This window comes from Syzygium oleosum, unplaced genomic scaffold (assembly GCF_021117445.2).
Source record: "Syzygium oleosum isolate NSW1041296 unplaced genomic scaffold, Sole_v2.1 Sole_v2.03, whole genome shotgun sequence".
Lineage (NCBI taxonomy): Eukaryota > Viridiplantae > Streptophyta > Magnoliopsida > Myrtales > Myrtaceae > Syzygium > Syzygium oleosum.
Genome location: NW_026607487.1, coordinates 8,266,083 through 8,289,981, shown reverse-complemented (window position 1 = coordinate 8,289,981; position 23,899 = coordinate 8,266,083). Strand labels below are relative to the sequence as shown.

The 23,899-nt window shown below is 41.8% G+C and overlaps 2 protein-coding genes and 1 pseudogene across 2 annotated transcripts; 1 reads left to right on the top strand and 2 right to left on the bottom strand.

Moving 5' to 3' along the window:
• Window positions 1-3,088: 3,088 nt before the first annotated feature.
• LOC115679264 (probable receptor-like protein kinase At2g21480) lies at window positions 3,089-9,738 on the bottom strand (annotated as a pseudogene).
• Window positions 9,739-11,621: 1,883 nt separating this feature from the next.
• On the top strand, window positions 11,622-15,688 carry LOC115679106 (fasciclin-like arabinogalactan protein 17). The gene is made up of 3 exons (XM_056309758.1): window positions 11,622-13,128; window positions 14,579-14,699; window positions 15,316-15,688. Exons 1-2 carry the CDS (start codon window positions 11,769-11,771, stop codon window positions 14,650-14,652), a joined length of 1,434 nt encoding a protein of 477 aa, XP_056165733.1. The 5' UTR covers window positions 11,622-11,768; the 3' UTR covers window positions 14,653-14,699; window positions 15,316-15,688.
• Window positions 15,689-18,322: 2,634 nt separating this feature from the next.
• On the bottom strand, window positions 18,323-22,932 carry LOC115679062 (protein STRICTOSIDINE SYNTHASE-LIKE 3-like). The gene is made up of 4 exons (XM_030602608.2): window positions 22,175-22,932; window positions 20,721-20,996; window positions 19,270-19,437; window positions 18,323-18,945 (listed from the first exon to the last, which is right to left on the bottom strand). The coding sequence occupies exons 1-4, from the start codon at window positions 22,501-22,503 to the stop codon at window positions 18,543-18,545; spliced, it is 1,176 nt and encodes a 391-aa protein (XP_030458468.1). The 5' UTR covers window positions 22,504-22,932; the 3' UTR covers window positions 18,323-18,542.
• Window positions 22,933-23,899: the final 967 nt, after the last annotated feature.

The following is a 23,899-nucleotide window of genomic DNA, read 5'->3' as shown; positions in this document are numbered from 1 at the left end:
GATCACCAGAAGCTGGTCGCGGTCGAACTTCGAAGGAGAGAAGAGAGAGAAGGAGCAGAGAGGTCTTGGTCTTTATACGGAGGGGTGGGCATTTCGGGGAATTCGCGCGCGCCTTTTGAGTACCGGGGTTTTTTTCTCGTTTTCGTGCCATTGCGACTGTGGAGAAATCATTTTCTTCTCTTTTTTTTTCCGCGGATTTTGAACCCAATAGAAAACGACCTTAACAACGTGCAAATACCCCTTTTTTAAATAAGCAAAAATGCCCAAAAACTTATTTTCGGTTTTTATTTAGCAACCAAAAATATATATATATATATATTAAATTTCGATTTAGTATATGAAACGAGCAAAAGAAATCGAGAGGGTCGTCGTTGTCGTTAGTTAATTGATTTGATATTTATTATATATAGGGTTAATATCACGAAAAATTTGTACGCTTGTGATAAATTTATTCTCGGTTAGTTTTTATTGAATTTTACCGTCAAATTGCTAAGTTAGATGACACGTCGCAGTTAACGGGTGCATCGTGTTTGTGGTTTTTCGTAATATAAATCCAATTTAACGAAAATTAACGGAAGATAAATTATCGCAAGTGTACCAGTTTAAGGTTTTGATAGGCAAAAAATTAGTTTTGGGCTTTTAGGGTAAATTAGTTACAGGTTTACCTTATCTCTTATGATTATATATATGTGATAATTTTGAACTTTTCTACCTTATCTCTTATGATTAGCGATAAAATTTCGTGAGTTTTCTTATTCCCGCTTCAATGCAATCACCATGATCCAAAAAAAATAAGTATTTATTGATCAGTGCTAATCAAGAAGTAACGAGTGATATATAAATAAAATTCAAATACTCACTCAAGTTAAAAACTTTATCGATTTTTAGAACATGTGCTGTATTTTGTGAAGGCAGTGAATATCGAGAAAGATACATAAATTAGTGCACTTTATCTAGTCATTATGCATTTCATTTAGAAGGTTTTTGTCATTGATAGTTAGATGCGGTGGATTTTAGATTTCATCTGTGTTTAGATTTGGGAATAGAATTGCATTATGCAAGTGTATGTCATAAAACTTCGAAATTATTTTAGTTGTTGGTCATTTGTGTTATCATAATTGACTTGCATTTTGAATTAGAATATCTGGATAAATGAATCGATCGCAATCCTTTTTTCCCAAAATACCCCCATTTTAGTTCATTTAGAAATATTTTATCACTAAACGAAATCTAAATTAGCAATTCTGTATCGTTTCTCCCCTATTTCAATTTTATAATTTACGTCTTTTCAATTTTATCGGTAATCTTGCAAACAAATTTCATGTCTAGAAGTATATTTCTCTACCCACATATATGTTTACAATCTCTTCATATCTGGTCGGTAATTTCTTGCCATAAATAAACAATTCAAATATTTCGTAATAAAATGATTTTGCAAAATGTTATTTTCCGCAACGTAAAGCATGTGCACTTTTGCTAGTTGAAATAAAACATAGTTTCCAGAGAGGAAAAAGAAAGAAATAGAGAACAGACTTGTTGGTGAACCAGTCTATCTATAAATAATAGAGAAAAATGGACTTTTAAACATCAAATGCATAAATTTTAATGGAAGGGGTCTTTTATTTTTCAAACAAAATTAAGTTTGCCAAGAAAGTGAAAACTAAAGAAAAATTAATAGACTTTTGACATTAAATGCACTAAATTTTACGGAATCAGTCATTACATATCAAGAAAAAACTTAAAAGTTTTGCTAAGAAAGTGAAAACCAAAGGAAAATCTTTTGAAATATCAATGTACATACAGATATTAATTATATTATTATTCTATATATGCAATAGAATTAGCTACGTACAATAGTTATTTTAGTAGAGAGAAATACTTTACGACTTCGTTTGTTTTGCGAAAAATTGATGATTTGAAAAATATTTTTCTATAAATAATCGCTTTTATTGCTTGATATAATTAGTCAACAAAAAGATTTTCACTATTGACAACAATTTATGTCTAAACATTTTCATGGACGATGAAATTTTTTTTATTAATTAATTTGTTTAAACGATAAAAGTGATAGTAGGAAAATATTTTCCAAATTATCAAATTTTCACGAAATAAACGGAACCTCCATTTTAACTACATTCGATTCATAAGCACATAATAAAATCAATACAATTACACGTTATACCGTAGATTCCATCATCATATTCAAAAATTAGAAATTGTAAAAGTGCAGTTAAAAATTATTTAAAAAATTTTAAGAGTCTTTTATCCCATTTTTCCTTCTAAAATAATTTCAAATGCCATTTATCGGTCTAATTCCAAAAAAAAGTATCAACTTTACCTTGAGTGGCAATTATGGCCCGAATCATTTTTTGTCTCATAAAAAATCACAAACTTTCGCTTCTATCCCAAATTCTGCCTGAACAATTTGAAAATTTCACATCACGGGGGCCAAATTTGGGACTCGAGTAAAAGTTGGTGCTTTTATTGAAACAAAAAAAAGTTCGGACCAGAATTGTTACTCAAGGTAAAGTTGATGCTTTTTTCTAGAATTAGCCCTATTCGTGTGAACAGATCTGCACGGGTTTTATTTCTTTTTCTCTCTTATAATTTTCAGGATGTGGGTGAATTGTAACCATCTTGGTCAGGAGCTTGCTCGAAATTGTATCCAAATTGGATTTATTTGATTCCAAAAGCATTTCTGCAATCAACTGAATAACGCATTTTACTATCTTTGAAGGCGAAGTTCCAGTAGCATCTCCAACAAAGGTTATTTTTCCCTGGAAAAAATTGTGCTCGATAGACAATGATGCTAATCTCTAATGGCCCGGAACGAAGGCTATTGTTCATGCTGATCATGAAGACACGAGCACTGCAGAAGAAGATGTTCTGCAATGTACCAGAAGAGCGAACCTTTGACACCAGACAACTCCATAAAATGCCAGAACTTTGACAACTTAAAGTTATGGGGGGTGTTCAACTCTGCTTGTGGCTCGCTATCTTGCCATGAGTCGTTTAAAGATTGAATCGCCGTATGCATTCTGATTGAGAGTGGTCAGCGACGGCATTCCTTTCTTCCGTATGCAAATCATTATGGCCCCGGGGATGCAGTGGACGAAGCGACGTCTGGTGAGGTTGCGATAGCTGCTTGAGAGAAAGCTTCTTGCGACTGCAATGCATGTTCCAAGGTCCACACAACATCTCCTGTGGTAGGTAGGCCTATCCACCCCGTGCTCAGCCAAGCACTCCTGCGCAGCCTCGGTGAAGTTCTTTATGGATTCAAGATTGACACAGCCCTGGAGGTGGTGCGGGCTGTGTCAATGATCCTGTCGAGCAGCCCCTTTCTCTTCCACTGCATTGCTCACTCCGCCAGGTTCACTTGCTCTCCCGTGAGGGCGCGTCAAGAGCCAGCTTCGCACATAGTACCTCAAGTAAAACCACCCCAAACGAGTAACATTGGACTAGTGTGTCAATTGCTACCTCCTAATATACTAGGGATCCAGATATCCGGAGCTTCCCTTTACCGCTGTGCGCCGGTGACTTGTCCCGTCGATGCATCCTCATATAGGCCAAAATCCGCAACCTTGGCAATGAAGTTCTCGACAAGCAAAATGTTGGCCATCTTCACATCGCGGCGGATAATGCCTAGAGCCATGCCGGTATGGAGATAGTGAAGCCCATGGGCGGCTCTTATACAAATCTCTAGCCTCTGTTTCCATTGCGAAGATGGCAAGTTTTACCATGTATATGGTCTCTCAGAGGACCATTGGACATGTGCTCCAAGACCAAGATCATCGCATCGTTCTCTTCCAATTACTGATTAGAGATACCAAATGCCTGTGCCTAATCTTGGACAGCATCTGAATTTCCCGTCTGGAATTCCGTAATGCCTTGTTCTGATTACAGGTTTCCTCTCTTAACAGTGACTTTAGTCTCATCATTGATTGTTCCCGAATAAACATTGCCGAAAACCCCCAACACCTATTACTGCATTAGAGTCGAAGGTCTTGGTCGCTTCTTGCAACTCCGTAAAGGAGAAGTACGGACCGAGCATGGAAGTGGACTGGTAGAAATTCCGCCTGTGGGATCTTATCGAGGTCTTGCGGGTCATGGTGAATCCAACTGCGGCAAATGTGTTGAGAGCAGACGGAGTAGCTTTTTTCCCATCAACCCCGAAGTCACCATCCAAATTATTCACCGAGTTGCTCTTTATCCAGATATCCACACCATTCAAGATGGCATTCACCAGACTGATGTCCTGATTCATCAGACCGACTTGAAGTTTTAGTCCGTCGGTCATCCAGGTAGAATTCACCACGATATCTTTATAGGAAGGCACCACCGGACTGTTAGTCGACCTCAACAAGTCCAAACCGGATATCACCATCTTCCCGTTGATAACCACATGGAAGTAGAGAACCTCGAACAACTTGCTTATCGTATCACAGAAGTCTAGCCTGACCGCATAGTTAAAAGTCCGCGTTGATATCGAAGTTCCATGTCTAGTTGAAGTTCGGTCTTTGAACTTTTGCATCAACAATCTTGACGGCATATGCACACACGGCGCGTGCATTTCCTCGGGATATTTGATGACTTTGGATGGGACAGAAACGCTCTTGGCAAGAATTTGTCCTTGAGATGCACGGCATCGGTCACCCAAATATACCTCCTCACTGTGTTGTTCTGCGAAGTGATGATAGGCCCACATTGAGCCTATAAACACATTGGTAATTGAAGCATCAAGACCGTCATAATCCGTGACAGGAAAAAGCGTCGTGCCCATGCGTTGGCAATCGAGAAGTCTGGAGCCGAAACCACCTCTATAGCGTTGATGAATGCGAAGGAGGCCTTCACAGGACTTAAATTTGAGAGTAAAATGAGGATCAGTCGCATTCAGGAGGTACTCCTTGACCATGTATTGGGTGCTGTTATCAACCAAATATCTATGTGGAAGCACCACATCGCTCGTCTTACAGTGAACATTGCGATTTGGTGGTCAAACTGGGTATTGGTCATTGGAAAGAAATGCAGCCGAACCCGATGCCATCCCGCACTAGACAATCAAACGAGCACGCGGCATCGGGAACGAAGATCCTAGCCATCAAATCAACAGGCGACAGAACATCTGCGGATGTGACCGAAATTTGAATGTTGTCGTCCTTGGCCTACAAGTACCTGCAGAATTTAACGTCAGTCTTGAATATCCTTATATCTAGGAGGGTTACTAAAGAATTAGCTCGCAGTTCATGATGATGTTGTCCTTCGACAAAAACGGAACCATCTATGTAATGCAAGTGTTGGGTAAGTTCAGAAGAGCAGAGAAAAAGACCAGGCGTATCGTCATCATTGATTGTGATGGTGATGTTGAGGAAGCTAGAAAAGGGTTTGAGTCTTGGCTTCGTGGGTTTCGTTCCATCTCCATCTCCTCCTGGAGAAGCAGGAGAAGAGAACTTGAACCAACAAGGATTTTCCCAGAAAATGCAAGAAATATATTGCCCGAAGTATATTTACTTTCCTATATGTCGGTTACATTTTGTTTACAACACGGGAAGGTGACCGCGGAACTGAACTTTGTCCGCTAAATCTTTTTTGTGGCCTATTATGGTGGAGAATCCTTGACAGTGAGAAAAATATTATAGGATCGCGAACCATGCTGGGCAGACCGATCTCAACAGTTGATCACGCAGCTTTTGTGATGAAATTCACTTTTGGCAAGCGCTAACCCTCGGAATGGTGATAAGCCATGCGATCGAAGTAGTCAGACCCCCTTCTCGCCCCTTTCGTCTCTCTAAATGTTGTTTGTCTATTTTGACTCTTCTGCGATGTGAATGGCGGCTCTTTTTGGCGCTGCATCGGCAATGTCCGGCTTGAGCTTCCCGCAAGCGCAAGCAATGAGCAAGCTCTTCATTTTGACCATGGTGTTAAACACGGGCAACAGGGCTTCGGCTGATAAAAAAGCGATTCTCCTTTGTTTATCGAGTGTAGACATCATGCATTGGTAAAAAGGAAAACCACACGTAAAACGTTGAGATGAACGTGTCCTACAAGTTCAGAAAATGTAGAGTCGGACCATGAATTGTTTCGGTTCTTCTTGGTAGTCATTGGGAACGTCTGCATGCTGATACATGCAGTATGCCCGCGTGCAAGTTGAAACTCCACGTTGTTGAGCTGAGACTCCCTTAGCCCGTCGTAAGCGTTCAACCTCGAGATCCACAACATGTGATGGCTACTGCAAGTACAACTTCATTAAAAATTACTCTTATTTGCTCTGTAGCAACAGCTATTACGCGAAGATCCATGCCGTTGTCGTCCCGTGATAACCCATTCGAAAAGTGTCGATGTCCGTTCTTTCTCTTTGCCAGTAGCGTAATAACATCGCTTACATCTTAAAGTTACTCGCATTGGTAATCTAAGAACTTCGATTTTTATTAACCGGGGTTATTAATAACAAAAGAATCATACAGCAATCGCATTGAAAATGATTGCATAGTATGTGATTATGATTAGCAATTGATAGAATAATTTGACATTATAATAGTTACAGCATTTTGAAAATATAATTAGAAAAATCGTTGGTTACTCATTTGAATATTATTCGGGACTGCACACTAGAAAACAGAATCTAATGATTCAGTAATATAATGATTAATTAGTGATTATAAATTTATAATTCATCGTGATATTGCATGTGACAATATAAAAAAGGATAACTTGCAATCTAATAATAAAACTATACAATAAGATACCACTTTATCATAAGGGGAAAAATGAGAAAAGAGACGTCGGTCGATTCGATACTGTGAAGCGTGTGCATGGCCCATGGGCCTCAGCTAAAGGCCTGAATCTACGCCATGGCCTGGCGCACGATGAATTGCGCCAGGCCCATCACAAGTTTTCTAATTGTGCAGCTCTTGAAAATCCTTTGTGGGCCCACCTTTACCTTCCCAAGCCCAACCATTGTCTTTTTAGGAAGCCTGTCCTAGACATATGAATCGCAAACCCATCAAGTACTCCACCAACTTCATGGACCGGTTAAGGTGCGAGCCTAAGTTAGGACGGGTGACCGAGATGTGAAATTGTACACACTCGTCGATGCGGGGGGATCGAATCGTGTCGTGCGCTTGATTAACGCACAGGCCGGATCCTTAGCCACTAAAAACCAATTCAAGGGGTTAAATTGGCACAGTTAAAAAGTTTATGACCAAATTAGCCGTTGTATAATAGGTTTAGGATTAAATTGACACAATCGAAAGGTTTAAGATTGAATTGGCCGCCGTACAATAGGTCTGGGACTTTCGGACAATTATCCCATCAATTCTCACTTGTCGGGTCTTCTCTACGGCCCAACTCACTTGTAAAAGTAGGCCAACTAGGCCCATTAGCCAAGAATCTGGGTGGGTAAAGGGGGCATTGTCTTGAACTGTGACACCGCTTAAAACGGTGTCAAACAGTTAGTTATCTAGTCATGGTAATCAATACACGATTGAACGGTACTACATAAAAAAAAAGGAGGAGGAAAAACACTACCTTTTCACCTTTGTGCTATAACTGATTTTCTAGTCAACTTTACCCGCCACTCGCTAAGAAAAAAAGCAATCACATCTTTAATAATATATAAACATATATAATACAATTGCTCGTTAAAATTCAGGGGTTAAACCCGTCGAGTGCGAAACCACAACTTTTCTGCCGAGCTCCCAAAAATCGCACGTTGACCCCAACCAAGCGCTGCTTTCGCACAAAAGAGAGGAGGAATTCTCCAACGTGAACCACAACTAGATCTGTCAAATGGGTGGGTCGGGTCAGGTTTGGGTCGGGTCATAAATGATCCGACCCAAATTGACCCATTAATCCATTTTATGCGTAATGCAATTTTCTTGACCCATACCCGACCCGACCCATACTCAACCCATACCCGATCAGACCCATATTGCTAAAACACTTCCATATTTAATTAAATCTAGGAAAATTCATATCCAAACTGAGACGAGAGTGCGAAGTGAGTGAGCGCAAGATTAAGTAAGGGCGAGAGAGATGAGTTGAGTTTAAATCAGTTGTAAACTCATTTATGACTCATTTAATACTAATATTAGACTTCTACCCATTTATGACCCATTAACTAAATCTAACTAATCTATTTATGACCCATTTACTAATATATGAGTTAAGAAATAGGTTTATGACCCATTTTGACAGGTCTAACCACAACAACGTGCACCAAAACTTGGACCAACAATAATAAACAAAAAATGCCCCATAAAAAAAGCGTGCCACCGACAATCTCGCGGGGCCCCATTCGGGAGTGTCGGAAAGGCCACGGGAAGACACCGCCCGTTTTGATACAAACTCGCCAACTCCACAGAATCATACGAATCCAATTCAACACAAAACTGCCTCCCCCTCCCCCGTCCCCCGTTTTAATATACACATTGCTGTCCGAGACTTCGTATTATTGCTGTAGGCGAAAGACAAAATCGCGATCCGATGCGATGTTAATACCCCCCCAAATCTACGTCCATGATTGCACGCACCACCTAACCCCCCCGGGAGAGCATCCGACGGTCGGGATGAAGCCACGAGAACAGAAGAAAGAAAAAATGGGCGTGAGAACGACCGCCGGCCCTCCAGCGGGAGAGACGTCCCCATCGGAAGAAGCCCCCCCCTCGTTTCGGACCCCCCCCTCCTCCCCTCTCTTCTCTTCTAGTTCGTCTCGCTTTTGCGAATATGTTTCCCCGTGACACACTAAACTCTAACACGGCACAAACCCTATTTCCATATCTGTCTAAGTAGCGTTTGCCCTGCGAAACTTGCTCGTCACCCCGACCCGTGAGAATGGTCGGGGGGGACAAAGCGAAACGGGTCCGTGTTCTCGGGCGAACCGGGTCGAACGGTGGACCGGAATGAATCGATATGTCGAGGTTCGAATGCGTTTTACGCGAGGAATGAATACTGCCGCGGATGTTCTTCCAATTTATTTGGCTGGTGATTTCTCCTCTCTTAATATTATTGCCATTATTTTTGTGTATTTCCACATATTGAATTCTCAACCGCATTTTTCTTCCTATTAAAAAATTTCTCCCCCCCCCCTCCCTCTTCATGCAGGAAATATCTTATCGAGACGGCGTCCATCGAATTAGAAACGTTTCGGGGGATATTCCCTCTCGAATGTACAGTGGAAAATAAGATCGAATAAAATGATATTTGGGGCCGCGAGGAGGGAGGGAGGGGTGGACAACGACAGCTCAGCTTCTGCTCGGAAAATAAAGGCAGGCATCCATCTGTCCTGTTCTGTTCTGTGGGCAATTTGCCGACGCCCTTTTATGGTCCTCTGCGTATCGTCGTCTTCGCCATTGCCATGCCAGCTCTCAAAAGTTAATCATCCATTTTCAACTCTTACATGCCCCCCGTTCTAAAAGAAAAGAAAAGAAAAATATATATTATAAATACATAAATAAAAAAAAAGAAAAGAGGAAAAATGTAAAGAATCTCTTGCTACTCTAGTCGTCAAATGGCGACACTTCGAAATAATTGGGCGAGGCCCACTTGTGAGTTTGTGTCGGTCGTGCATGATTCGGTCAAGAGAAGGGAGCTACAGAAGCAAAAGAAAAGAGCATAGGATGCTCGCGGTAGATTTGTTACCCCCCGAGCGGTGTATGGATCGTGCCTTTTCTCCTCCTTCATTTCGCCGTCATCAACAGCAGCTGCTTTTGGGACATCCGTCCCACAAGCTTGTTCATGCATTGGCCTGTCGTCTTGACGTGCACGACAAAGTACTTTAAAAACCGAAGTTTTCCCCCATCGACCACGTGTTAACCGACCGTGCCGGAGACGATCGTCGACGACGAGACCGATGCATCGAGCGAGAGGGGGCGAGCCGCGGCGATTCCGACTTCCGAGTAAAGATTGGTTAAATGATGGTAACCTCGAGTATTCATCCGGAGAGACCCCCCGCTTCCTACGATGGGTCGCATAAGTTAATCAAAAGCCAAAGCGGAAACGCACATGATGCAAAAGAGCAAGACGTGATTCATCGTAACGCATCGACGGCGGCGGTGAATGCGAATACTCTGTAGTCCTTGCTTAAAGTATTAAAAAAAAAAGCCACAAAAAGAAAAAACGGAGGAACAAAAACAAAAGAAGTTATAAAAAAAAAATTCACGTGAACCGGAAAAGCCTAGATTGAAGCCCAAGTCTCGAGCCAAAAAGGACAAAAGGCCGCCAAGCAAGCAAGGGAAATGGACGTGCTTAGAAGCCAAGCCAAGCCAAGCCAAGCCGATGTGAAGGGGTCTTTTCGTCGGCCAGCAGGCGGGTCCCGCTCAACGCCTTTTCACCTTCTCAGCCGGTAGCCTGTCCAAGTGACTCGCCCCCTTGAAAAAAATGCCGTCAGCACTTTCGCATCAATGATTAACTCGCGAGTCTCCTTTTTGTTTTCTTTTTTTTTAAGAGATAATGACGTGATCAGTCCTGAATTTTGATTCAACGTGTAATTTAATCTATAAAATTTTTAATTTATTTAATGTAGTCCTTAAACTTTGAGCTAATATTCAATGTGATCCATGAACTTTTAATTCGTTCAATGTCATCTCTGAACTTTTGATACATGTTCAATTCAGTCCCTGAACTATATGAAAATATTCAATGTAGTCCATGAACTTGAATTAATGGAAATGACCGCATTGAAAATTTTCATATAGCTCTGAGACCGAATTGAATATGTACCAAAAGTTCAGATATGACATTAAATAAATTAAAAGTTTGGGGATCACGTTGCATATTGAGTTAAAGTTTATGGACTACATCGAACAAATTAAAAGTTTAGGGACTAAATTGGATGTCAGGCCAAAATTAAGGGGACTGTTTGTGTCATTTTCCACTTTTTTTTAGTATAAATCATTTCATGAGAGTTTTTTTATTTACCAGCTTTTATCTAATGAGAAAAAACCAGAAAAAAATTTCAAGTTATGTCCAATAAAAAAACCCTAAACTATACTCAACTGCAACATATTTATCCCGAACTTCAAAAATCCTAAATCTGTACTCGTGTGACACATTTATCTTCCATCAGGGTTCAGTCAGATAATTTTCCAGCAAAAGATAACATCGTTTTTGTTCCGCTTAAATCGCGTAGGCTTTGACAAAAAAAAGCCATGTCAACACAATTTGCCTTCCGCCGCCCATGAAGGCAGATTTGTAACGGTACTCATCGATTGGATATTGACGCAGGGTAAATATGCAGGTAAAAGTTTGGAATTTTTGATATCATAAATAAAATTTAGGATTAATGCGTCGGAGTTTGTGGAGACTTTTTTTTCCTTGTTTAATATATTCGGAAATTCGAAAGACGAAAAGAAAAGGGGGAAAATGTTTTACGCGGTAAAATTTTCGCGGTGGAATCACACGGCACCGAAGTTAATGAAGAAAACCGTGAAGACCGAAAACGACACGCCTTAAAACAACAAGCGGCAAAAACAAAAAAGGGGACTGAAAAGCAAATAAAATAAAATAAAAAATAAAGAAGCACCGCATGAACTATCCTCCAGACAACACCTCCCGACTGTAATCTCCACACCAACCACGAAGCCACATAGAAAAAGAAAAAGCAAAGAAAGAAAGACAGAAGGACAGCTCTCTCTCTCTCTCTCTCTCTCTCTCTCTCTAAAATAAAACGACACTCGACACTCTCTCTCCACCCTTGACTTTCTCTCTCTACTGCGCTGTTCTTCCTCTTCCCCCTTTCCTCCGCACTGAATCTGCTGCATTCCGCCCTCGCCATGGATGTCCCCATCCATGGCGTCCCCACCGCCTTCTCCTTCTTCTTCTTCTTCTTCGCCTCCCTCCTCCTCCTCCTCCTCGCCGGGCCGCGCGCCGCATTGCCGGAGCATCCCCACCCCCGGCCTTCGTCCGCCGCCGCCACCGGCGCCACCGGGTCCGGCCAGATAAACTCCAACTCCATCCTCGTGGCATTGCTCGATTCGCATTACACCGAGCTGGCCGAGCTGGTGGAGAAGGCGCTGCTCCTCCAGACCCTGGAGGAGACTGTCGGCAGGCACAACATCACCATCTTCGCGCCCAGGAACGAGGCCATGGAGCGAGATCTCGACCCGGAGTTCAAGCGCTTCCTCCTCGAGCCCCGCAACCTCAGGTCCCTCCAGACGCTGCTCATGTTCCACATTGTCCCCTCCCGGATCGACTCGGCCAACTGGCCCGAGTCCACTCGACCGGCCGCGGAGGACCGCGGGGCGCTCTCCCTGTCCAGCCACCGGCTGCGCCTGGCGAAGCGGGAGTCCGGGGAGAGGGAAGTGGATCGGGCGCGTGTGATCCACGCCGACGCCGTGACCCGGCCCGACGGCGTGATCCACGGCATCGAGCGGCTGTTGATCCCGCAGTCGGTGCAGGACGACTTCAACCGGCGCAGGAGCCTGCGCTCCATCACCGCCGTGAAGCCGGAGGGAGCTCCCGAGGTCGACCCGAGGACTCACCGGCTCAAGAAGCCGGCGCCGCCGACGACGGCGGGCTCCCCGCCGGCGCTCCCGATATACGACGCGATGGCGCCGGGGCCCTCCCTCGCGCCCGCGCCCGCGCCTGGACCGGGGGGGCCGCACCACCACTTCGACGGCGAGGCGCAGGTGAAGGACTTCATCCACACGCTGCTTCACTACGGGGGTTACAACGAGATGGCGGACATTCTGGTGAACTTGACTTCCCTAGCTTCGGAGATGGGGAGATTGGTGTCCGAAGGGTATGTGTTGACCGTCCTGGCTCCGAACGACGAAGCCATGGCCAAGCTCACGACGGACCAGCTCAGCGAGCCGGGCGCGCCGGAGCAGATCATGTACTACCACTTGATACCGGAGTACCAGACCGAGGAGAGTATGTATAATGCGGTCCGGCGGTTCGGGAAGGTGAGGTATGACACGTTGAGGTTGCCTCACAAGATGGTGGCTCAGGAAGCGGATGGTTCGGTCAAGTTCGGGCAGGGCGAGGGTTCGGCGTACCTGTTCGACCCGGATATCTACACGGACGGCCGGATTTCCGTGCAGGGGATCGACGGGGTTTTGTTTCCACCGGAGGAGACGGAGGTTACGGTCGAGAAGAAAACGCCCACCAAGGTTGCGGCCAAGCCCCGGAGAGGTACGTTGCTTTTCTCCTTGTACGGGTCGAACTGATTGTTGATGGTCGTTCAGGGATCTTGTCTCGAAGCCCGTAATTTTACCGTTGAAGTTCATGCCGATTTATGCTGGAGATTATCTAAGGCAGCTTTCTAAAATTGGGATGACGTTGTTTTTGTTGACGTGCTGACCTCCAGTGAGAAAAAAATGGAGCAGTTTTGGCGAGTTATTGGCTTGAGTTGCGGCTGGATACAGTGACTCAGATGTTGATGTTGTGAACCGTGGCCTGGAAGTTTTGAGTATGAAAAAAATTAGAGGAAAGCTGGAGCTTAACCATTGTTATGCGCGTTAAAATCACGGCGAAACTCGGGCTTCAGTTCCCTTGGCACAAGAGAGGGGTCGGAAAATCGCTGAGCGTGGTTTCTCTGGTCATTTCTTTAAATTGACTATCCTATTAGCCCATTACGGTGGAATTTTCCGAAAACCCCAATTGGTAAAGAAAAGGTCCTTCACCGTCTGATCATTTGCACCACATCGTGCTGAGGAAATATTATACGTTTATATGGACAGAGATGGCCCGGTCCTGCATCGTTGTCACAGATATCGCAACAGTTCACAGTTTCCCAATGATATGTAGCTAGGTTCTGTTGAACTTCTTATCCCTCTCTCTAGATTACCAAAAGGTTTCTTGGGGCTGTGCATTCATTTTGTTTGAATATGGTTAAAAGAGGGATACATATAACACGATTAACATAAAATTAGAGCCAAATGGCTAATTTTGTTATCACCATTAAAGGTTTAGCCCTTGAACATAAAGTTGCAGTAGGTCAAAAGGAAATGAGGAATAGGACTTGGGTAGTTTCACCTTCATGATCTCCTGGAGAAATCGGACTGTCAGTATGAAAATGCCAGGAGCCTGCTAGTTGATAACGAGCCTTCTCCTTTACCTTGAATTAATTTTAATGCACGAGCAAAGGGATTGTCAAAGGAAAGGCAATTCATGTCTCTCATTGCATTGTGCCAAAACTGATGGACCAGGTCATTATCTTATCTTCATCTTCTGTGAAATACAGTTTCAATTTGAAACCACCGAGTAAACGTTAAAGTACCACAAGAAGCAGGAAACTGAGTTTAGTAAATGATAATTACTTAAGCATATCTTCAGCCATTTGTTCTGTTGTAACCTTCTTAATTACTAAAGGAGATGCAGATTACTTACGGAAACATATGATGTCTATGCTACACCTACAGGAGTTTATTGTTTCCAATGCCACTGCCATTCATTTGGTAGCCTGGTTTAGAAAGCTTTTGGTAAATTTCATGCTAAGAAATAGATCTTTTTCTGCTTCATCTTTGGTAATATGCTTCATTGCGTTTAAGATCAACTAAGATATTTTTTCTGCGTATTCCTTAGATGATTTCCTTAAGCGCCATTCCTTTTTTGCTAAATTCTAATATATGTTTTTTGGCAGGAAAATTGCTGGAATTAACATGCCAAATGTTAACTGCCTTCGGACAGCATTCTCGACTCCCCAGTTGCCGATGAAACTCCACCCCTGATTTTGCACGCAGGCTTCACTACAAGCAATTAAGGTTTAGTTTTTGAGTCGCTCGACTTACTCTAGCTCTTTTTAGATCCCATTTCATTCAGCCCCCATAATCAATAAACAAATTGAAAACTCAGATCTACTCAGATACAATTCTTGAAACTAAACTAGCGCAACACTTCTGCTTGATGTTTTATGTAACAATTGATCCTGAAAAGGGCAGCTCAAGATGTTATTCCCAGCTGAGCTCCCATGGTTTTTCTTCTACTCTTCATGTTAACAGATGGTGGTTCATAAGTAAATTTTAATGCTGCTTTAGACTCGCATTATGAAAAGGAAAGCAACAGAAGGATCGAATTCTCACATCTCAAAAGTTGTTTAAGATGTAAGAGAGCAACATCCAGTGTTTCAAGTGGGCCTTTACACACCAAACGTGGAAGTAAAAATGGTTCATTTACCATCAACTATAACACTCCATTATGCTAAAAGTACTCGACACCATTCATCAAAATTAGCATATGATAAGTATCTCACATCTACTCATGGTCTAGTGGGTTAGATAGATGGTATGAAGTATCACCTAAACTTTTTGGCAGCCTCCAAGCTGCTGCTACTCGCTTTACCTGCTCTGATAAGTTCTAATCAGCTTTCTCTCGATGCAGATGCTCTGTGAATGACCGGCTAAGGATGTAAAAAAAAACAGTAATGGAACAGGTGGCTGCATGTCGGAGTCGAATCCATTTCATAATTTTCGTTTTGGTTTCGTCTTCTTTCTTTTTGTCCTTATTTTTTTTGGGTGGATGGTTCTCAAGAGAGGGAAGGACTTCTAGTATACTACTTAGTACATAGTGCTTCTTTTTAGGTGGTTGTGAAGGTGAGTGTTTTTGAAAATGTGTGTATTCAAGAACAAACAGGGCATTACCTTGCACGATGTGATCTGCCCTTCTCAATAAAACTTTTACAGAAATTTGTGGAACTCAATAAAATGATTCTTTCCTGTAATAACAAACCAAGTCGAGAATCTTTTCCCCTTGAGTCGTTTTTTTTCCCTGTGGATGCTAGACTTGGCAATGTTCGACCTTTGGAGAAGATGTAATCGGCTTTGATTGGATTGTAATAGTACACCTTTGCGAGTCTTACCTTATAATTTGCTAGTTTTTAACGACTACGCCATGTTCTTTCTGGCGTCTTCCAATCTGCGAGTGCTCAGAAATCTCTCAGGGCAGAAGTTATTATATCACTTAAGAATGATATGCTTCTTTGTTTTTAACACGATCGTGGGTTTGACACGTAGAGAATCCATGTATTTTATTAGAGGGAAAGAGAGCACTTGCACAGGAATTAACACTGCTTGGTGAGAGAAACGTGGAGAAAAAGATATAGGAAAGCAGATTCGTGGAGACATTAACTCCATAACCAACTTCCGCAATTGAACTCGTCTTTTGCTAACTGAAGCTGTTCAAAGAGGTCCAAAGGAAGATGTTCATGCTTTGACAGGGATGGGAAGATAGTGCCTTAGGCTGCGAATGATAACCATTCTGTTTCAGAAATCAATTTCTGGCAAGAAATTGATTTTTCTATTTCTGTTTCTGGAGGAGTTTCTAAGCTAAAAAACATGTTTGATAACGACACAAAATTTCTATTTCAGAAACAGAAATTTGTTTGATAATGGCACAAAATTTCTCCTTCTCATGTGGCCGGCTGTGGGCGGCGGACAATCGCTTCATTTCTTTTAGAAATAGAATAAAAAAATTAGAAAATCTGGAAAATTCCTAAAAATCTAAAAAAAAATTCAGAAAATCCATAAAATTTTCCAGAAAATAAAAAAAAGTCAGATTTCGGGAACATAGGAAATTTGTTCATTTTTTCCAAAAAAAATCAAAAATTTCAAAACTTCATAGAATGGCTTAAAATACCTGTGGCCACCCACTTTGAGTGAAATTTAAATTTTTTGAGGTGCCAAAAAAAAATCAAAAAATAAAAAATTTCAAAACTTCACAAAATGGCTTAGAATACATGTGGCCACCCACTTTAAGTGAAATTTAAATTTTTTTATTTTTTTTATTTTTTTGGCACCTAAAAAATTTAAATTTTACTTAAAATGAGTGACCACATGTATTCTAAGTTATCGTGTGAAGTTTTGAATTTTTTGGTTTTTTTTTGGGCACCTCAAAAAATTTAAATTTTACGCAAAGTGGGTGGCCACAGGTATTCTAAGCCATTCTGTGAAGTTTTGAAATTTTTGATTTTTAAATTTTTTTGGGCACCTCAAAATTTAAATTTCACTCAAAGTGGGTGGCCACAGATATTCTAAGTCATTCTGTGAAGTTTTGAAATTTTTGATTTTTGGATTTTTTTTTGGCACCTCAAAAAATTTAAATTTCACACAAAGTGGGTGGCCACATATATTCTAAGCCATTCTGTAAAGTTTTGAAATTTTTTATTTTTTTTATTTTTTTTGGCACCTCAAAAAATTTAAATTTCGCTCAAAGTGATTGGCCACAAGTATTATAAGCCATTCTGTGAAGTTTTGAAATTTTTTTATTTTTTTTGGAGAAAATGAACAAATTTCCTATTTTCCCGAAATCTGACTTTTTTTATTTTCTAGAAATTTTTATGAATTTTTCTGAATTTTTCAATTTTTAAGGATTTTTGGAATTTTTTTTGCAACGGCCAGAGGCTACCGCGGCCGATGGTGGCGGGAGGTGGCCGGTGGTCGGCGGCCGGCGGTGGTGGGAGGCACCCGGTGGCAATAGTGAGCGACGACGGGGTGGCCTGCTTAGTATCGAGGACGAGCGATGAGAAAAATTTATATTTCTCATTTCTGTTCCAGAAATAAAGAAGCTAAAAATTTTAGCTTCTGATTTCTCTTTCAAATCTATTTCTGGAACAAAAATTTGTTCCAGAAATAGAAATTAAAATTGTGTTACCAAACGGATTTCTGTTCCAAACCTATTTCTGGAACAGAAATAGAGAAATGGAATGGTTACCATGCGCAACCTTAACTACCAGAAGTAATTCACTTCCTTCCCCTTCAATCTATTTTTCTTTTGCTCAGTTCAGAAAAGGCATGAAGCCCAAGAAAAATGAGTTTGGGCATACACGTGTTCATGAGCCTCGAAAGCTCAGGTGGGAGGGTCCCTACAACCGCAATTTGTGCATCACTTCTGTAAAACACGCCATGGTTTTCTAGCTAATCTGCACCTACATTAGTGTTAATTCTTGAGAAGGAGAATCTGCTTTCAAGATCGATTCAATACCATGTAATGCTCTATGCCAGCCTCAATCCAAGCATCACTGCCCATAATAATTCAACTGTCACTGGTGAGTAATTGCCCAAGAAACAAGAGAAACCTCCCGGATAGCCCAAATTCTGAGCTTCTTAGTAAGAATATTCGAAGTTCCCAACCAATTATAGCTATTTGAGTTCTTTTGTAGCGATCTCAAGAATTCGAGAAAGAAGGCGACATAATTCGGCTTCAAAGAATAAAAGATGGATCTAACTACGTTAATGTTTCTGAAGTTAACTGCAAACCGCACTTCAGTCTATAATCAAATTGTCATCTATCCCAATTTCAGTTTCGGGCTAATAGCTATATTTTCTTTAAGTAACGCTGCTTCTCACGGTGCATTGCATTAAGCATCAAGCTGAAACTTGAAAAAAGTTCATGTATGAAAATGTCCTCCATTATGACCCATGTATAAACGCCCTTCTGTGTCAAACAAACTCAATTGCTTGTAAGTTTTGCTGAGTAGAGGAACAGAACAGAAAAGAAAGCAACACGTATGAGCTGTTATGCCTTTGATATGAAATGCTTAACCCCTAAACTAGGAGTGAGCATATAATGGTTTATGTCGGTCATAAGAAAAAGAGCAAACGGTTTTTGCCTCAAGCTAAACTGTAAACAGCAACAAAAGGCATGAGAACACTGCCTATCCACAGCTTCCCATCCTTCTCTTCCACTTCACTGACCGATCTGACGACCTTCCCTTCGTTGTCCTCCAGTATTTGCACAAGCTTACCCTCCGGGCTGTACTTCACAACCACGGCATGGGGTCGGCCACCGATTTGGAGTAGGAACTGTGTCTTCGCTGAGATGGGGAGCTTGAGCCAAAGTTTTCTGAGTTTTGGGTAGAGACTAGAGTAATAAGAGTACATGCTTCGACGACAGTGGATCGCCACCCAAAAGTCGCCATCCTTGTTAGTTCTGACATTATCGGGAAACCCAGGTAGAACGGCAAATACTTCAGAAGTCCCTGCCTTCTCGCCTTTCAACCAGAACTTCCTTAATCTACAACAGTCGATAGAGAATGAGTCCTTGCAAAATATAAAGGATAAAAATTTCAGTAACCCCATGCTAAAAGTCCTTTTTCTTTTCATCATTCAGTGAGTTTGATGCCCATCACATCCTTACATTGTGACTGGTTCCAAAATTTTAGAAACCGGAAATCCCACAGTTTCGTAGAATTTCTTTCTAATGTTTAAGTGGGAGAAGAGTCTCAAAGTTGAAAAACAATGCATTTGTGGAAGCACATTGACGATTGGCAAATGAGAAAAAGGAGGAAGTGTGGCATTAAAAAGATGCACTCTTTGGAAGATATGGATTTTGACAGACCTGCCAATTGCGCATTCAGAAAACACCAAGAAGGATCCATCCTTGCTTAATGACACGCCATTTGGAAACTGGAGGTTTCTCATAAGGACCGTGGTCTCCTTCATGGTCGGATCGTACTTTAGAAGCCTTCCACTATCTTCTGCTGAAAAGACCAACTGCAAGAAGTTCCTGATGAATAAGTTACTAGGTCAGACCGCCAAGTTGAATACCATCTTATCAACAATGCAAACAGAGAAAATAACGGATAACTCAGTTTCTGGGCAGAATTAATGTGTGTCGCTCCTCTCGGAGTTCACTGGTTCAGGTGATCTAATCCTCCTCATCAGATCAAACCCAACCAAATAGCATCCTAATTACTTCACCTGCATTTAATATGTTTTTTTTTTTTTGGTAAGGTGCATTTAATATGTTTGTACGATAAGATATGAACAGAGCCCAGGACATATCAATGAAAAGGTCCCATGAATACAGAAGGGATAATGACATGGGCTGTCCCTGAACATTTCTTCAATGTTCAATGCAGTACCTGAATTTTTTTTTCAATCTAGTCCTTGAACTTTTGAACTAAATGTACTCCATTAAATATTCTAATGCCACCATTAGCTGACGTGACCATAATTTCCATTAACTTGATGTTAGAATTGCCATGCTGGCGTCTGTGCCACATTATACCTTTCTGCCTCTCTTTATTTTGCCCATAGAAAGGAGAAAAAGGATTTGATGACTTGGGAAGACGACGTAGCAGTCCAAATCATTATTTTGGCCCATTAGGCACCAGCGTGGCAGTCCACGTCAAAAAAATGCACATTACTTGGTGATACACTACATGGAGGGACTACATTGAGCTGATTTTTGACAGTTCAGGGATTAAGATGGAACCAAAAAAAGAAGTTTAGGGACCACATTGAATATCGAAGAAAAGTTTACGGACCACCCACATCATTACCCCAAAATAGAACTATCCTGACACCTTCTCAACAATCTAGAGGAATTTGAGAAATCATTTAAGATTTTTGCTCGAGCATTTCCTTCTCTAACTAATACTGTTTAGAATGGAGTCGACAAAACATTGAGCTAAAGGTCATCAGAGATCTGAGAAAAGGGAGACCTGATTATAAAACAGAGAGAAATCATTTGCAATCCAGGTAGGTGGTCGAAATAATAAGAGGTGACCTACGACCATACACCAAAGTGGAATTAGTGAATAGCTGATTATCGCGTCACATCCACCGTTCCTCTCTTACACTCTAAATTTTAGCGCTAATACGTAATCCAGCTTCGCCAAACTCAACAAATAGGCATGCCAATCAGATTATGCTAAGTTCTTCAGAAAATAAGGTATCATCCACCTTCACAGGTGGCAGTTTCCATCAGCTAATATAAAACAGATAAGAACCAATGGGGATGCGTAATCCGAGATTGGGAAAGAGTTGAGGAACGGCCATTCTTACCTCCTTTGGTACTTGGTACTGCTATCTGTGAAGTAGACATTTCCTTCTTCATCAATGTCAAGATCGTTGGTGAACCCTAGAGGAACTCCTTCGGCTTCAGTTGCAAGTGAGGTTGCCAATCCACCTTCAGGACCTACTTTCATCAACCCAAAATATGCATCTGCGATGTATAAATCGCCGGTACTCTTGTCGAATCTAAGACCCAAGGGCCTTCCACAAATGTGCTCATTTTTCAAGTAACTCAAAGGTGATGGCTTTGGATCACACAGGCTTGACCTGAATTTAAAGGCAAAAAGTGTTGAAACACAGAATGCATCCGGAGACTAGTCTGTGATAATCACAATACATGAATGAAGTGAATTTGGTCAAACAGCTGTGCCCGATTTATGCCAGTATCCAAGTGCTTCAGGCAAGAGACTAAACTAATCCCGGAACATTTCTGACTGATCATGACCTACAATTACTTAATTCCAAAAGGGAGCATCTTGAAGAAAGATTAAAATCATGTTGACATATCAAAACTGAAATGGTTTCAACTTGAGTGAGTAGCTCATGAAACTTCATTAGACATTATGATATGTGCCAGCAGCTATCAAATAAACAAATAACAACAGTCTGGTTCATATTCATATTCACAAATACGGGACTCAGCATTCCTCAGTGAATATTGGAACTATCAAGCAATGGCTTATAGACCAAGGGAGTGACGATTGCCAATTACTTGTGAAGTGATCAGAATCTTGTGCACAATAAGCATGTTGAAATGTTCATCCAGATTCAGCTCAAACTAACAGGTCCAATCATTCTGGCTTCAACATATGATCATGGCGAGAAACTGCATCCTACAGAATAGTGCAGTCATACCACATGGAATGTTCCTTTGGTGACATCATCATTCCGAGGAACCGTACTTATGACTAAGTGCACAAGTAACCAACTTGTTCGAGTAAAAGTAGACATGGAGTCGCATGCCCCAAACTATGTTAAATGACAAATGGTGAAACAGGGGCAGAACATAGTCATGACCCTTGACTTCTATAGAACAACAACAGCCATAGATAAAGGTTGAGCCTGCTTTGGGCGGCCATAGCCATCTTGTTTTCACTTTTAGCTCCTCAAGCTCTTGTTGGCCTTTGTAGCTTTTGTAACTCATTCAATGATTGTCTGATCTGAAAGCGTTATGCATATAGTAAACACGAGGACTAAAACAGCATCCCAAGTCCAATGTATCATAGTTCGAAGGATAAAGTTAATCTTTATAGTTTAGTTCTGTGTGAAGTAGACGCTTTACTGGAAAAGGTAAAAAAAATTGAACTTCGAGCCCTTCTTCCCTCTCTTCCTCGTTAAAGATAAAAACTTGCGTAGCTCATGGTTCATGGTGCAAGCAACGACGTCGACACACCCTCAAGTGCCTCAATTTGCAGAATGCTAAAAAAGAACTGAGAGAGACTGACCTGTTCCCCGAAGTGTAGGCGAAGTCCTTCCAAGACTCGCCGTCCCAGAACAGAACACGGCCGTCGGCGACGCCGGTGTAGGGCCCGCGACCCGCGGGGTCGAAGGCGACGCTCTCGGGTCCTTGTATCTGGTTCAGAAACTTAATCTCCGACCTCTGCAACAGGTTCTCGGCGTCCTTCTCGGTGGGCACATCCGACCAAGGGGGCATGTCGACCCTGTACGCCTCGAAGTCCGGGAAGTTCGCCACCGCGCTCCGCCCGAGCGGGTCGAGCCCGCAGTACAGGGCCCCGAGGAGACATATCCCGGCGAGTATTCCGGCCGGCGACATTGGAAGGCGTATTGGTAGAGAGAGGGGAGAAGGTGTGTAATGTAGAGAAGTAGACCCAGCAGAGGAAAATGTTTGGTTTTGGAGAGGAGTTCAAGATTTTGATGGAAGATGGCGAGGTGGGTAGGTGGATGGCGTGGGGGGGCTGAGTGGCAGATAGACAGTCGGGAGTTTGGTTAGTCTCGGAGGCTACAGCAGTGCGTGGCTATGGAATAGTTCGGTCCAAGATCATCTAGACACCATTGCAATGGAAGAAAGGTTCGCTCAGGAGAAGAAGAGAGGAGGAGGAGGTTCAAATTACAGTGAAGCGAATTGGCACATCCGGAGGGGATGATGATGGATTGGAAGTTGCTAGAGCACTGTGCAGGGATGAGGAACAAGTCATGCTGATGTTTGGTCTGAACAGTCATGGTGATCGACAGGATAGGAATTGTGCCTTCCTCTTACTTAGATTGCCAGACTCCTTACGGTAAAAATTGAGAACTCGATATTACTGAATTTATTGATAACGGGTGAATAATATCATGGTAATAGAACAGTGATTTTGCGACTTTCCCGTCTGAGATCGCACGCTAAATCTCATCGATAGATTTTCATAAGTACCACATTAATTAATAATTAAAAAAATTCGACCATCTCAATAATTTACCGATGTTTATTTTTGTCCATTGCCAACGTGTTGGGGTCAAATTAAGGTACTAGCTAACCTTAGTCATTCACCAACTTATTCTTTTTTTTTATATGTCGGAACGTGTCCACATTGCTTTATACTTCAAATAATTACCTGCTACTTTAATAATCTAGTATGCTACATGAAATTAGGTGTACGTAATGGATCCTTCTTTATTGGTATATCGGCAGTGTTTTCCACGGCGTTGGTATGTTATAAAACTAAATATTGTTACGTTATCAAAATAGTTGGTAATTTTTTAAGTATGAATAAATATTAGTGCATGTCGACATTTATTGGTTAGTTTCTAACGCTCACGTTGTTTGCCAGTTGCCAACACCAAACTGGGTTTCACCTTTTGGTGCACGGAACGAACGCCAGCAACGTCTGCTAAGCCAGGAAAAAGCAAATTTACTGTCAAAAGGCAGGGAAAGAGCAGTAGCAGAAGCTGCAGAACGGAGGTTCTCTAAAATTTCTCGAGAAAAATCGATTTTGATAAACTCAAATCCTCACGAATACATGTTTCAATTGAAGAAACACGTACGGCAAACACACAATTTGGTGAAAGATCTGGAATAAAGCAGTAATCGATCACCGACTCTCAGCCTCGGTTATCCCCCTCATCCGAATGCTGAACGACCCACGCATCGATCCATGATCATTGTAGTGAAGTCGTATCAGTGTCGAAAGAACCAAAATTTTGCGCCAGAAGAAATTGATGATGCCCTG